Here is a 13,909-nt window from a genome sequence, read left to right as displayed (position 1 = left end):
TTCTTCCGCCATTGTGGACTGAAGTAGGACAAGCGCGATCATGACGTCCCAGGCCAACAGCGACGTTGACAGGGTCCTGATGGCAAAGTATTGGAGCGTGTGGTGGGACGATCGAGGCAATCGACCAGAAGGGAAGTTCTTGGTAATGAGAGGTTGCCGTTGAGCAAATTTCTTGAGGGGCATTTTGTTTTCTTGGCTGTTTCCTCCGCGCTACTCAAGCCCGAGTCCGGGTTGGTCGGCCGAGTGTCAGGGAATAGAGTGGAAAGATGAAGACGAGATCCTGGTTGCCACATTGGCGGAGTGGGAAAAAAGAAGTTTGCCTGTTGGTCTTGTCGGCCGTCTTCAACCGGACTGCATCCAACGTCGACCATCCAGAAGAGGTGGCGCCCGCCTGACAAGCTTTTATCATCGTGAGACTGCATCGACTGACCAATTGTCAGTTCTTGTTGCCAGCTAGATCCCTGTCTTGATGATGTCCTTTGCTAGGCATGTCATGTAATGATCGGCAGCGGCGACTCACTTTCTGGCTTTGCTTCCCGCGGGATCCATCTGCCGAGAAGCCCCATGAGCTATGATACGACACGATCGGATGTTGGCAGGTTGTAGATCCGGGTGGATCAAAGTTTTGGGTGACAGGGTGGTCTGCCGCCAATGAGAATATCCGCCAGGTACACTGCATGGACTGAGGGAGGACAGGTAGAACCCTCGGCGAAACATCCTTTGATGTGGATACCAGCAATTAGGTTGACGATCATAAGAAAGTAACCCTCAATCTCAGGATCCGTGGTACGCAGGTGACAGCCCAGGAAACTTGTGTCCAAGGTAGTAGATACCTTGAGCGTTGTGCCTTTGGATTCTGAAGCGTTGGTATGGTCAAAGTTAATGCCCCAATTTTAGTAAGTATAATTTGAAAAGACCGAGAAAAATGATGGCGAAATTGCCGGCGACAATCGCAGTAGTGTGAAGGACCGGCCTGATCTTCATAGAAAAATGACCCGCGCGATGCTTGCTGTCATATTGTGGTAGACGTTGAGACAATACGCCCATTGAACCCTAGAACAACCGGCATATTGAACCAGGGTCACGGAACAGGAAGGATTGAAGAATGCGCAGTACGCCACCCCCGGCTGCTGTCTTTTTCGGAGACTCCTGGTCATTGGGCTGTTCCAATGCACTGAAAGTATAATCTTTCAAGAGCACGCAGACAAAACATTGGCTTCTTTACTGTCGTCTGATAGTTTCTGGTGTTTCCTCCTTTCTCTGCCTCTACCCCTTCCATGCGATCCGGAAATGGGCTGCGGGATTAACCACGGTTCGTCGTTGCTCGGCAGCGAATGGCCAGCGTCGCACAGGGATGCTCGTCAGGACGTCGAGATATCAATACAGCCACCAACGGGCGGCAAAAAGCATCCGACAACGGGAAATGTTCCTTCGAAGGCCAAGCTGAGACAATGATGACAACTTCAGTCCATGATTTGTTTGATGAAAATCCATGCGGTTCTCGCCCTAGTGGCGGGATCTCACTTAGCAAAAGTTAAATCGAAGTATATATTTAGCACTCTAAAAACTCACCTCTGAGGTACCTGCAGCGACGGATGTACAAGGTAGGGCTTGCTAAAGTTACCCTAATAATGATTCGGACAATTTCAATGCTTTATGTGTCGCATGGAAAATAGTGAAATGTAGCCTTTTCGAAGTGATAGATCACGAACAGTGGAGCCGGAGAAGGCTCATTCGAGGTGGAGCTCCGGCACGGGGAGTGGCCGACCTACTACATCTTCCCTTTCAAGGATACAGCTTGTAGTGATGGAGGGACTCACCGCCCCTGCACGTGTCGGCAAGGAGAGAACATTTTCATCACTTCTCGGCAGTGTCAATGGCTTGCGATCTGCTATTGTCTAGCCCAAAGCGGAACGCACCCTGTCCTATTTAGGACGAGCACGGCCATTGCCCACGGAGATATGTATAGAGTTCGAGGGGAAGAGTGAACGAATGATGCACAACATCCCCCCTCCCATTACCACGGCCTTCTATTGACTGTCTCCCCGGCCAATCATTAGCTGTCGGGTGCTTTTCCAGAGTCCTGCGCATTGCACACTACTCACCCAACTAGCCTGCTGCAGCCTGGCCGATCTGCCCACTAATGCAAGTTCTGTCGACACGAATCGGACCGCACTCCCACTTCGGGGTCCTGGGGTCTCTGGATCTATGGTTATTCCTTCCACCCTAGATGTTTATTTCCACTGCCCGAGCAGGCCGGAAGTTCTTTCCTGAAGAGCTGCCGCGTAAGCCATGTATTTTACCTTTCTTGCCCTTTCTTGTTTTTAGGCCCCCCTGTGGGGGCTATATCCAGATTAGGGCTCCCTTGGTGTGAAGGAGACAAGAGCCCCAGGCTAGGGGTCAAAGCTCATTGGAGGTGGAGCGGGATGTGTCTCGGGCCGTCCATGGCTGCATACAGTCTCCAGCGACGCCATGTTATTTTCTCGCTTCGGTTTGTCGGTGAGGATGTCGCCAGCACAGGGAAATGCAGTTGTTGTGTAGAGAGCTGCCGATCGGCTGATCTGATTTTCTTCATGTAGAAACTAAGCTACTGCTCGTGCTTCTCAAGTATTTTCCACAATCAAATAATTGCCACCTCTCGGTGACGACTCCGACGGGCGTGTCAGAAGTGCCAGAGAGTAGTGACAATTTATGGTTTTCTGCTTTCTCACTGGCCCTTTCCCACAGGGATGTGATGAGAATGGAACCCGCCTATTGGCTCCCTGCGAGTTCCATGGTCTGATACATCATTCTCTGTCATGCGACTGGGGGCTACACGGGTTGCCGGGGGGGTTGATCATCACCTCTAGCCTTTTTCGTTTCATCTTATTTCATTTTCATGCAGTGACCCGCTTTATCGGGTGTTCGCGCTGCCACATCTGACTTCATCGGGGCCACTTGGCCGTGGACATTACACCCTGTTGCCTGTCATTGAACAATCACTATACTGTGCCTTACCCATCTCGTATCGGCCGCTGTCCGTGCAGCTCGGTTTGAGCCCTTGAGACTTGGCTTCTAGAGCCTGTAACATGGTGGCTCCGACCAATGACATGCGTCATCAACAACTAAATTGATGAAGATGGCTCCAACGATTAGTTGCTACAGTTCCGCAGATGGATAATCATCTCCAGATTTCTTGCGCCTCTATTACATGAAGAAAATATAATAAAAAGCAAAAATGGAATTCCAAAATTATCTTACAGATCCCGTGGGCTGGACCGCTCCTGTTGGACCTCTATGCACACTGGCTGCTGGCACCCTTTCTTTGCCCTCCCGAATACAACGTATTTCCCATGTCCCTGGCTGGGTCTGACCGAGCCTAACCACGGAATCTCGTGGCAAGTGTGATGAAAGGGTCGCCTCTTGGCTCGGTCGTGATGCCTGGCCAGACTAACTGGGGGTTGTTTCCACATTAGGAAAGCTACCAGGATCTGGAGAACTAACGGTGGTCTAGTTCTGGCAAGAGGCAGGGCAATCCCCCAGTGCAGAACGCTGGAAAATGGAAACTCGTCATCACCCAGACACGTTTATCTATCATTGCGCATCAAATATTAGTTCATGAGGCTCCATCCCCCTTACCAAAGATCCTAAAGGGCCCTTTATTCAAGCTACAACCAGTCGTTGGCTCCATCATCAGCCCAGCCACTGTCCTGCACTAGGACCCTCCAAAAGAAATTACTCTCAATGTGCCACTGGGGTCATCCTGTGCATTTGGTATCAGGGCTTCTATGCTTGCTTGAGCTTCTCACTACTAGCGAGATTTTCTTCAATACAGTGCATGCAGGCGACTTGCCCATCAATGCCGCTGGTGGCTTGATCTGCTAATTTGTACACCCAGTCGCACTATATTACAACAGTAAGTTCCTTTTTATTAGTACGTTTTTTTCCTTTTTCTTTTTGTTTCCCCTTTCTATTACTGCCATTATTATTTTTATTTTTTCATTCTGCGCCTGTCATCCCAGGACTAGTGCCGGCGGACCTTGCTCCTGCTTTGACCATTGTTCCAATTAAGCTCTTTAACTAGCTGGGCAGAAACTCCGCGGGCCTATGTGAGCCTCTCAATTAAGACATCATGCAATCTGCCAATATCTGGTGACGCATTTGTGGACGAGTCAGCGAACCCCATTTCTTTTCTTTCTGTCTTCTGCTCCCTCTTCTCTTACTTGAGGCTCCGTATCTTCACATCTTCACTCTCTTCAAGCATGCTCTCATTTTATCATTCACTTCCGCTCTCTTAATTTCCTCTCCACTCACTTCGCTTCATTTCTTGCAAAATCGCGCCGGTTTTCCACATTTCCCTCTTTTCTCCTCTATAACACGTCGGCTTCTCATCTCTGATACCTTTGGTCCAAAGTCCGCGACTTTCCTGTTTCAGAGCGAGGTTCGCCACCAATTTCAGCATAGTTTTTGTGAGAAAACTTCACTGAGAACTTTGGCTTGGACCCGGTTACTGACCCTGTTACCAATCTAGACACCGGACTTTGCCACAAAAGACATCAAGGGCCAGGCAACGGCTTAGGCCTCTCGCTGGTGTCACCTTACCTGTCCATACTCAGGGTCCACGAGGAACCTGGCAAAACGCCGCTCAGGATGGATCCCTGTAAGTTTCTCTTCCTTCCATGGTTGTCCCGTCATGCGGCTGGTTAAATATCGCCGCTGGTGACCTTTGCCATTTTCGCATTATTTTTGTATTATTATCTTTTCTGCTCTTCTGACCGACGACGTGCCCAGCGTCTTTTCTTCCAGATCCCTTCCTGAACTGCCCAGCCACCTCCACGGACGGTGACTATTTGGGTGCGCAAGCACTGTGGTCCCATCTGCCGGCGTTTGGGACTGATGAAGACGACAACCATCAGCGAGTCGGAGCTCTCGCCTCGATGCCTGTTACCAACGGCGTGAGGTACAGCGTACAGCAGCCAGCTATGCAGGATTTGCAGTAAGTCGTTCTATTCTTTCAATCTGGACTGTCCTTGCGCGCCACTTGGCTAGCCTCCCCTTGTAAATGCGCTTCCTCCGGGTCCAGGCAGCTTGGACTTTAGTCCGGCCTGTTTCCTTACCTTCCATACCGATCTGCTGCATGCATGCGTTTCTTCCGATGCCTTAGCCCTTTTATCTGGGCTCGTCTCGTGCTTTCCGGCTTCTTCCCCGTTTTTTGCACCCGCCCTCGGCTCTCCTCTCTGTTTTCACATCATGATCTCGGTGCTGCGCTCGGGTTCATTTGAATATCTGGCTTTTCTCTTGCTAGGCGTTCGCTCGCGGAGATTTTGTGGTGATGTAACTTGCTGAACGGGTCGTCTTATAGGTTTCCCGTTTCGACTACGGCTGCAATGACACCCCCGGATTCTTGCTCTGGTATGGCCTAGCCTCATTAATCTTCAATATCGGTTATATTCTAACAAGGGAATCCTTGGGACATACATAGATTCCTTTTCTCCCATTTCTGGTCCTATTTTCCCTCATCCTCCTCAGCATCATTCCTTCGATAGATTTGGCGACTTTAGAGGACTACCACACACTTTGTAAGTATTTCCGCATGTGTCTCAGTTGCTATGGTTGCTTACAGGACTCGATATGCATTTCAGACAGCCTCCCGCTATGTCAACAACCATGCAGACCCTGGGACCCTCAATCAACTCTATCCCGGCATTTATGGGGAGGAATAACGCCTATTCACCTTCTTATTCTCTTCAACGGGGGCTGGGATTCCCGTTGGGCGATGTTCCTCGGGCCCACCAATACACGACCACTCGAGTTCTGGACACTGGCTTCGACCGGAGCCAAAATACTTTGGTTCAGCCCATGATGGAACAAGCTCAACGATCCCAGCCACAGACCGATAATAATTCAGCTCCACCGTTTGAAGAAACATGCGTCCTTGAGTCCATTGTGGCGGATATGGCAGGCACGCAGCACACGATCACACCTGAGGTCCATGCCAAAATGGGTCGAGGATTCTTTCCATCTGAAGGCAAATGGACCTGCTATCGCCGGAATTATTTCGCCGTCACCTGCTCATTTACACTGCAGCCCTGGCTGTCATCGATTCCACTGTATCTTCGCAAGCCAGATCAGACGCTGGAACCCATTCGAGGTTTCGCAATGTCCATCTCTGCTATCGTGAACGGGCAATATGGCGAGACGCGGGATCTGGTGCAGCATACTCCAAAGAGAGATAAGCAGTCCGAGACCAGGCCTGGCCGGGTTATTCTCCAACCTGCGCCGCCCATTTCGCTATCTGCAGGAACTCTTGCAAATGGTAGCAATTCGGCATTTTCGCAGTCGATGGACTGCAATTCATCTTTCACAAATACTGCTCAGCCCTGCCAGCCACCTACGCAGCACATTTTCCAGCGAATTCAGTTCCAAAAGGCGACCGCCAACAATGGCAAGCGCCGCGCGCAGCAACAAACCTACAATCTGATTGTTGAGCTCCAGGCTGAAGTTTACAACCCTATCGATGGCAAAGCTCGATGGGTTCAAGTCGCTCGACGTCAATCACACGCCATGGTTGTCCGCGGCCGCTCTCCTGGTCACTACAAGGATGGTCGTCGGGACAGCGCCGCTAGCATGGGCCCCGATACCAATGCCGGCGACGGCAGCGGAGGTTCTCTCCCTCCCGGAATCGGCCAAGCAGCGCGGTCCCATCTGCTCATGTACGACTCGGGCCATCGTGGTCAGTTCGGTAGAACAGACTATCGACACATGCCTACGGCAGAGCATTCCCCGCTGAGTGACAGTCCTTTGATCTCGTCGTCTTCTTCGTCGGGGTTTGACTACTCAATCATGAATGATACGATGGACCCAATGGATACGCTCAAGACTGATCCCTATCTCAAGACCGATCTCTACCACGACCCGACCTTCGCCGGAGTTCCCGGCCACCAGCACAGGCAGCAGACCAATTCTGGAGGATATGATCCTGTCTGCTCGACTTACGGCCGCTACGATCCCATTCAAAACCCGCACAGATTATGTACCTAAGCGGCATGCTTTGATAGCACTGAACGAACCCAATTACGGACTGGAGCATGGAGGCGCGGAAGACGATTCTATGGCATTTGCTTTCTAGTTTCTGGCGCTTCATTTTTTTTTTTTTTTATCTTCGGTTTCTATTTCTCTTTTCTTGTGCCTTATTTTGACACTCATTTGGTCTTCGTTAGTTCTCCGGAAGGACTAGGAAGATGGTTGGCTTGAGCTGGTATCCTGCACCTCGCTTCGCGAGTACACACCACCCGAGTTCTCGCACGCAGCGAAATGTCGGCCAAGGATTCTTTTTTTTTTTTCATCTGAATTTTTCTTTTCTTGTCATGTGTTCTTACAATTAAGATGATTCCTTTCACGAGGAGAGCGAGCGTGCAGAATGCCACTAAAGAACGCGAACCTCCTCCAACTCCATTCAAATTCCTCTATGCACAAGCTGCGTAATTCCCCGATTTGCTACATCCCACTCCTAATTGTGGCCTGACCAGGTCAGGCCCGATCGAATCCTGTGGAAGCTGAGAATCTGCAGCTTTGCTTTTCCTCTAGCTTGTTTCTTTCTTGCATTTCTATCTTCTTTTTTATAGCCAATAAACTTGGGGCTTGCAGAGGCAATTGACAATACGCAGCTCTGCAGTACAAAGGAATACAGAAATAAGCAGGGATCCGCTCTGGCTAATGTGGCGTATTTTTATTGATGGTTCCAATAATAAATCTGGAAAGAAAAACGAGAACCCAAACAAACGCTGCCAAGGGAAGACTTAGGCCTATCTGGGACAGCGTACATGTCGCCAATCAGCGAGCGCGAGCAGTAGCTTTTTTGGCCTCTGCTAGGCAGCAAGAATCTGCTTTTTTTTTTTTTATGTAGATGCATATGTACAGTGCAAAATGTACGATGAATATGCAAGTTGTGTCTTTGCTTCTTTCAACAATTCGAGATGGAGCACTAGGGTCATCGGGTGATCGACGCCAGCTGATCGACAGTCCCATGCGGGTCGTGGGGTATTGCATTCTTCAGCTAAGCCTTGTTTTGACCTGCCGAGAGTTAAGACACCCGCAGCGGCAATCAGGAGACTACACTAGGAACAAGTTGAGATGCAGAACTAACTAGTCTGGATATTATTAAGTATCTTGGTTTTTATTGATCTCATACATTATCCTCTGATGGATGTGCAGTACATGTTTCGATCATCCGCAGAACTATTTACTATACCCGAATGCAGAAATACATTGTCAAACAAATGAAATCTTGCTTCTGCACATCCGCACCTATCATTTCCGGTGCTTGAATTGCCGGCATTGCAGGCAATGCAAATGCAATACCCAATCGATGCATCTCGTGTGGCCTGAAGTTCGGACAGATACTTGCTAAATATTGCCACTGATAGGGAAGGTGCATTTGAATTCCAGATCAGGTTACGTAAATAATAGTTATTTGCATTTAGTCGGATATTCCTAAGGTGATATATGACCCAACAGCGCACCAATATCATCCACGTATTTCTTGTTGATCACCCGTAGCAGCGACTACAACAAATAGATAGTGTAGAGACGGAGGCTTGAAAAAAGGGGGAATCGGAATTTTGAATTATGAGCACCTGATCCGCGCAACTTGTACGTCGGTCCTGCGCATTGTACAAGTTTATTGGGGCGAGCAATTGAGGTCAGTCTTGATCACTTGCCCCCAGTTTTCATTTTCTTATTTTACTGTCCGTGCGCAACTACCCGAGGATGGAATGGATTGAGTCTAATACAGAAGACTAGAGAAGAGAAACAGAAATATGCACCCGCCCGGGCCTTCTGCCCAACAGCCGTTGTAGAATCTCTTCGAATCCGACTTTGTTGCACGGCAGATTCGGAGCTGAGGAGGAAACAGTCCCGCTACATAATAGATGGGTTGAGATTGGCTTCGTTCTAAGGCTTAGCAGTGCACTGCAAAGAGTATGTATATCGGGATAAATAAACAAGGATGAAAGCACGTTGTCTTAGATGCTGAAAGGCTGGAAACGGGCATGCGTAAATCCAGCGCCAGAAAACGGAATATACTTGATCCTAGTCAACATGCCGGGTAGGGCGTAAACTGCGCCCAGGCAACAACCCATTTCTTGATGCTGGAGACACGGCATCTACTAGACCCTGGGTTGGTGGTGCGACAACCATGAGGTGCCCGGGTTCCTCACTTTCAACTCTTTTGAGATTTTGAGCGAGCCGGGAAATGGATTGGTTCGCCACTCACTCTCATTCTCGTGCTTCGACGCCTGTCTTATCTCCGAAAGGGTCGAACCATCCTGTCAGTCATGCCGCTTTGACGTTCGGGGGCCCAAGCGGCATAGTCAGCTCTCTCTTTTCTTCTCATCAAGACAGGATTTGGTTGGTTGTGGAAGAGCGCAGAACCTGTCCGATTGGCAAAAAAACCCTCCGGGTTTTGAAATGCAACTGGGCAATCCTTTTTAAGGGACAGATGTTCGATCTTCTCCGGGTTTCCACGTCAACGGCTTTCGAGCAGCCTGTTTCACTGGGGAACAAATATCCCGAGAAACACGTGAAGGAGAAGAAAACATCCCGGGATGGCCATGGATCCCTGACAATCCATCCCCCGTGCGACATGCACAGCCAAGTCCCCGAACTTTTTCTGAACCTCAAGCAGCCTCGACGAGTCTTTTGCAGCAATTTTGGCGTCTGCTCGCCCACCATCCGGACCACGTTCCCATTTGAAACATTGACAAGGCGGAGATTAAAATACGACTCTCTTTGTCATGGTTGGCTGTTGCTGCGCTGAGAGGCTGGCGGCTCTCGATTTGAACTGGGGCACCTGGTTTGTCTCACTATACAAGACGGTTCCAGGGAGGTCCGCAATCAGGATCAGAGGCATGCAGGCTTCACCCGGGGACTGTCATCAAACAGGCTGACCGGCCGTAGATAATCGGAACGAATGACCGTTTGCATGGTTGCCGGCGCGCGTGGATGGTAGGGCTCAGGCATAGATGCAAGACCGCGGCAAGGTAGTTACGGCCTCTTCCCGAACGACAAACAGCACGGTCCGATTTCCCGTGGAAGGGGCACGTGGAATGTGCTTTGGCCAAAGAGCGGGAAGCTCGCAAGCCGGTCCTCCCACTTGGACAAAAGCACACATTGGACCAGGACGTTCACTCACGACCTCTCAAGTTGCAAACCCCAAAGCCCAACTCGATCTCATCATTCCGAGTCTGAGCCATCTGTCGGAGTGAGCAGCACATTGCCTTTCCCCCTCATAGCCTCTATAGGGCTAAAAAGACACTGGCTTGCCAGCTCATTGAGAATTTCCCTTGTCCTCCGCACCGACCCTCGAAACTTTCAGCGCCAATTTCCGATCCAGCGCCTCCTGCTCTTCCTTTGAAGCTTTCATTCCCATCGCATCCTCCACCTGCGGTGCCGTCCACAACCCGATCGTCGCCCACGCCATGACGCCGACGCCGAACAGGGCCCGTGTTTTTGGCGAAAGAGAACGGTATGAGCTAGATTACTAAGAGTTAGCAATTCTTCTTCGTGTTTAAGTAATCTATTTCGCCATCACTGTTTACTTACCTCCAGAGAGACATTGGAACTGGATCAAGGTTTGCTTTTGGGTGGGCGTGTCAGTGCGAGAACACTCAGCATCAGATGAGGCCGGGTGTCACATGACCAGTATTTATGCCTGAGGCGAGTTAGGGTTCCCACGCTCTGACAAGTAGTAGCTTCGAATTGTCAGGATTACAATTGAAAAAAGAGCAAATAGAGTACCGAAAATAGATACGACGAGATGTTTACTTGGGGGAAACGGAAATTGGTGAAGAGCCAGTATGTAACCGAACTTTTGTACCTAGCTAACCGCCATAAGAGAAATGTGCAAGAAGAACATACAGATGATTGGTGGCATGTACGCCCCTGAGGCTCCTCAAGCAGATGCAATGTAAACCAAGGCAGATAAGATCAAAGAAAAAGCAAAATAACAAGAAGGGTGGAAGCTTTCCTTCAGTAGTGGTATCCTACCATGTTCATTGCGGTGTGCTGGACCTCCGATAGCGGAAATGTTGCTTCAGATTTGCAAGGGAAAAGAGGTATTACGTATTGATAAAATGGGTGAAACGTAGACCCGGCGGGGAAGAACGAAGGGGGCCTGGCGCAGCCAGGAGAAATAAATCAGCGACAGGAGAGAACAGGGAAAGTTTTTCGGTCGTGGACGTTGATCTGGAATTCAAAGATTCCTTCCAGGGTCGCGATGTACCTGCAAAATGTCAGTGAAAGCTTGATTAATGCCCCAGTTTGTACACGTACAAGGTTCTGCCGTCAGCTCCCCAGCCAACACCAGCAGTGGAGTCTGGTTCTTCAGCACCGGGGCCATGAATCAAGCTTCGGTCTGGGAGGTCATTGATGATGTTTCTGATCCATCGGGGAGAGTGCGCCTGTTCAAATCCTAGGAATTGTTGACGATGTCGATGTTCCCGTTCAAATGAACGGTTATGTACTTCGTTCGCGATCTGCCGTTGGCGCCGAAGCCGCTCTGCGGCTACATTCGCTCGAATCTCATAGTTGCTTAGACGTGACGGGTCATATCGCCTTTCCGAGCCACTTGGGGCACGTTCGGTCCGTCGGGGTGTTGAGCTGGAGCGCTGGGACCTCAGGCGAGTCATTCCTTCCGAAGAGAGTCCGAAGTCCAGTGTGGCGGGAGTAGGTCCTGTCACTTCGGGGGGTCTCATCGGCCGGCTGCTTTCATGTCCGACGTCAATGTCAGGGTCAACGTTTCGCGAAGTACTATCAGATTCGGTAGACTGCAGTTCAGACGGCGGTGTTGTCCAACTGAGGGTGATACTTGGCTGGCGATCATGGGTGGTAGTACCCGTTTCCGAAGAACGGCTTCCCTGGGACAGCACAACCGAGCTCTGGCGCCGTGGACTGGGACCAAGATCACCGTCACGGGAGATATTTCGGGGGGAGTCGTAGAGATTCGGAGGGGACGTAGGACGCGAGGCTCGCATGGTCCCATCTGTAGAGCCATGGACTCGCATACGCACCGCTGGGTGAGGTTGGAGAGCTACCCTAGCTGGCCTTTCCGGTCGCTCGGTGAGACCCTCTTCGAGCCTGGATGTGAAGCGTGCGTTGTTCAAAAAGTCCATGATCAATCTCTCTCGTTCTGTGAGATCTTGGATCAAGGTATCGCGTAATGAAGTACGATCAACGCCCTCTCCTGTTTCATTCAATTCCTCGTCGAGTCTGGTTCGAGAAGTCGCCCCCATGCCTTCATCTTCCATGCGTTGGCTCTCGGAATCGTCTGAAAATGGCTCCATATGTACTTCTTGCAAATCGGGCCCGTCGGCATCTAGTTGAAGGATTTGCCTGCGTAAGAATGCCTGGCGCACATCGGCGACTCCAGCCCTGCCATGGCCTTCCAACCAGACCAAGAGATCCCACGGCTCTGGCGAGAAAGTCATGCAACGGACAGCACCCCCTTCAGAGCAGGATCTAGAAGCTGGGAATTGACAAATAACCGGGTTGCTGCTGTCCGCCTCACCAGCTTTCTTGTGGATAGTTTCCGTGTCAATGACAGTGACAATCCCCGACTGCGATCCGACAGCGCACAGATGACTTGACGGGGAGAAAGCCACGGTAAAGCAAGTTGCATCATCCGGCCGCGGGCCGATATCCATTTCGACACACCATGTAAGGTCGAACTCCCATCCTGTCAGTCTTTTGCCTGAATCTGTTATCACGGTCGATTCCCAGTCACGAGAGATCTTATAGAAGTAGGCCCGATCTTCATCTCCAACGGCGGTCAATAATTTGGAGTCGGGGGATATGGTCGCATAGTTCATGTATTTTGGATGATCAAGGACCTTGAGTACTGTAGCACGGGTCAGAGAATAGACAGTAACTGTGCAATCGTTATTGCTATATGTAAAGGTCAGCTTGGCAAAAATGCTAGGGTGGCTGTCTTTTTAACCTTACCTCAAGACCATCACATCTTCATCGGCTAGGCTGTCTTTGTCTCCAGGAAACCGGTGGATCGTCACAGAGTTCACAATACTGCCACCAAACTTGTGAAGCTCCACTTCTGGAAAACGATTTTGAATAAGACGGCGAGCTCGTGGTGAGTCCCCACGTGCGGTGTCTGGTGATACTGATCTTGTAAGTGGGTCGAGGTCCAGTGGAAGCGCACTATCGACATCGGAGTGTTGCGACAAGGAACCATGAGCCTGCATGCCTTGATCACCGATTCGAATGAATGCGCATTCGCCATTCTCTGGACCTCCCACCCCGATCCAGCCATACGCAGCAGCCAGAGCTCGGGGCTCGAATGGTATGGCAGCTATGCTCTCCCGCTTCTGGGCCGATATGTGGATTGCGTAAATTATTCGCTCAACAATAACATAAATCCTATCGGGGTCGGCAGTGCTGATGTAGTGGCGAAGCTGCGTATGGCTAAAAGCAAGTCAGTTCTGCGGAGAGCACAGCTCCGGGAGCGGGGGTGGACGGACAAGTTGGGGATCCTGAAGGGGAAGAACCGGCGCTTGGCCGAGAGAATGAGAGACTCGGTCGGATGATGGCTGTGCGCGCTGAATATTAGCTCTGTCGTGTGCTGGTGCGGAGCGACTCACAGCAAAGTCGAGTCCGAGGTCATGATGCTCGCTTGGCCGGTGGCATTGTTCGAATGGGTGGCGGAAGTATGGCGTTGACTTGCCAGGTTGACCGCAAGACGGATGGATGGTAGGGAGAGGCGTAGGCCACCAAATTTCGCACGACAGAGGTGACAAGACAGAGGTGAACGCAATAAAGTAGCGTCGCCTGATAACTAGCTCATTGGCGGTGATGACGTAAGGCATTGTCCGGGGATCGGATGCGGGTGGCCGCAAGCAGTGACATCGCGATGAGATAACCG

At 50.6% G+C, this 13,909-nt stretch overlaps 3 protein-coding genes across 3 annotated transcripts; 1 reads left to right on the top strand and 2 right to left on the bottom strand.

Annotated features, from left to right (window-relative positions):
- Positions 1–4,787: 4,787 nt before the first annotated feature.
- N7474_010861 (uncharacterized protein) lies at positions 4,788–7,020 on the top strand (the record flags this gene model as incomplete). The annotated part of the gene is made up of 2 exons (XM_057202271.1): positions 4,788–4,975; positions 5,622–7,020. Coding segments are annotated over 2 exons (1,587 nt in total), but the record flags the coding sequence as incomplete, so codon positions are not given.
- A 3,286-nt stretch (positions 7,021–10,306) lies between these two features.
- On the bottom strand, positions 10,307–10,595 carry N7474_010860 (uncharacterized protein; the record flags this gene model as incomplete). The annotated part of the gene is made up of 2 exons (XM_057202270.1): positions 10,307–10,511; positions 10,582–10,595. 2 exons carry the CDS (start codon positions 10,593–10,595, stop codon positions 10,307–10,309), a joined length of 219 nt encoding a protein of 72 aa, XP_057047554.1.
- Positions 10,596–11,175: 580 nt separating this feature from the next.
- N7474_010859 (uncharacterized protein) lies at positions 11,176–13,651 on the bottom strand (the record flags this gene model as incomplete). The annotated part of the gene is made up of 5 exons (XM_057202269.1): positions 11,176–11,260; positions 11,311–12,921; positions 12,979–13,452; positions 13,509–13,577; positions 13,629–13,651. The coding sequence occupies 5 exons, from the start codon at positions 13,649–13,651 to the stop codon at positions 11,176–11,178; spliced, it is 2,262 nt and encodes a 753-aa protein (XP_057047553.1).
- Between the last annotated feature and the right edge of the window lie 258 nt (positions 13,652–13,909).

Source organism: Penicillium riverlandense (assembly GCF_028828495.1).
Source record: "Penicillium riverlandense strain IBT 135883 chromosome Unknown utg000011l_segment0_segment0, whole genome shotgun sequence".
Lineage (NCBI taxonomy): Eukaryota > Fungi > Ascomycota > Eurotiomycetes > Eurotiales > Aspergillaceae > Penicillium > Penicillium riverlandense.
Note: the sequence above shows the minus strand (reverse complement) of the source record. Positions and strands in the feature narration are given on the sequence as shown.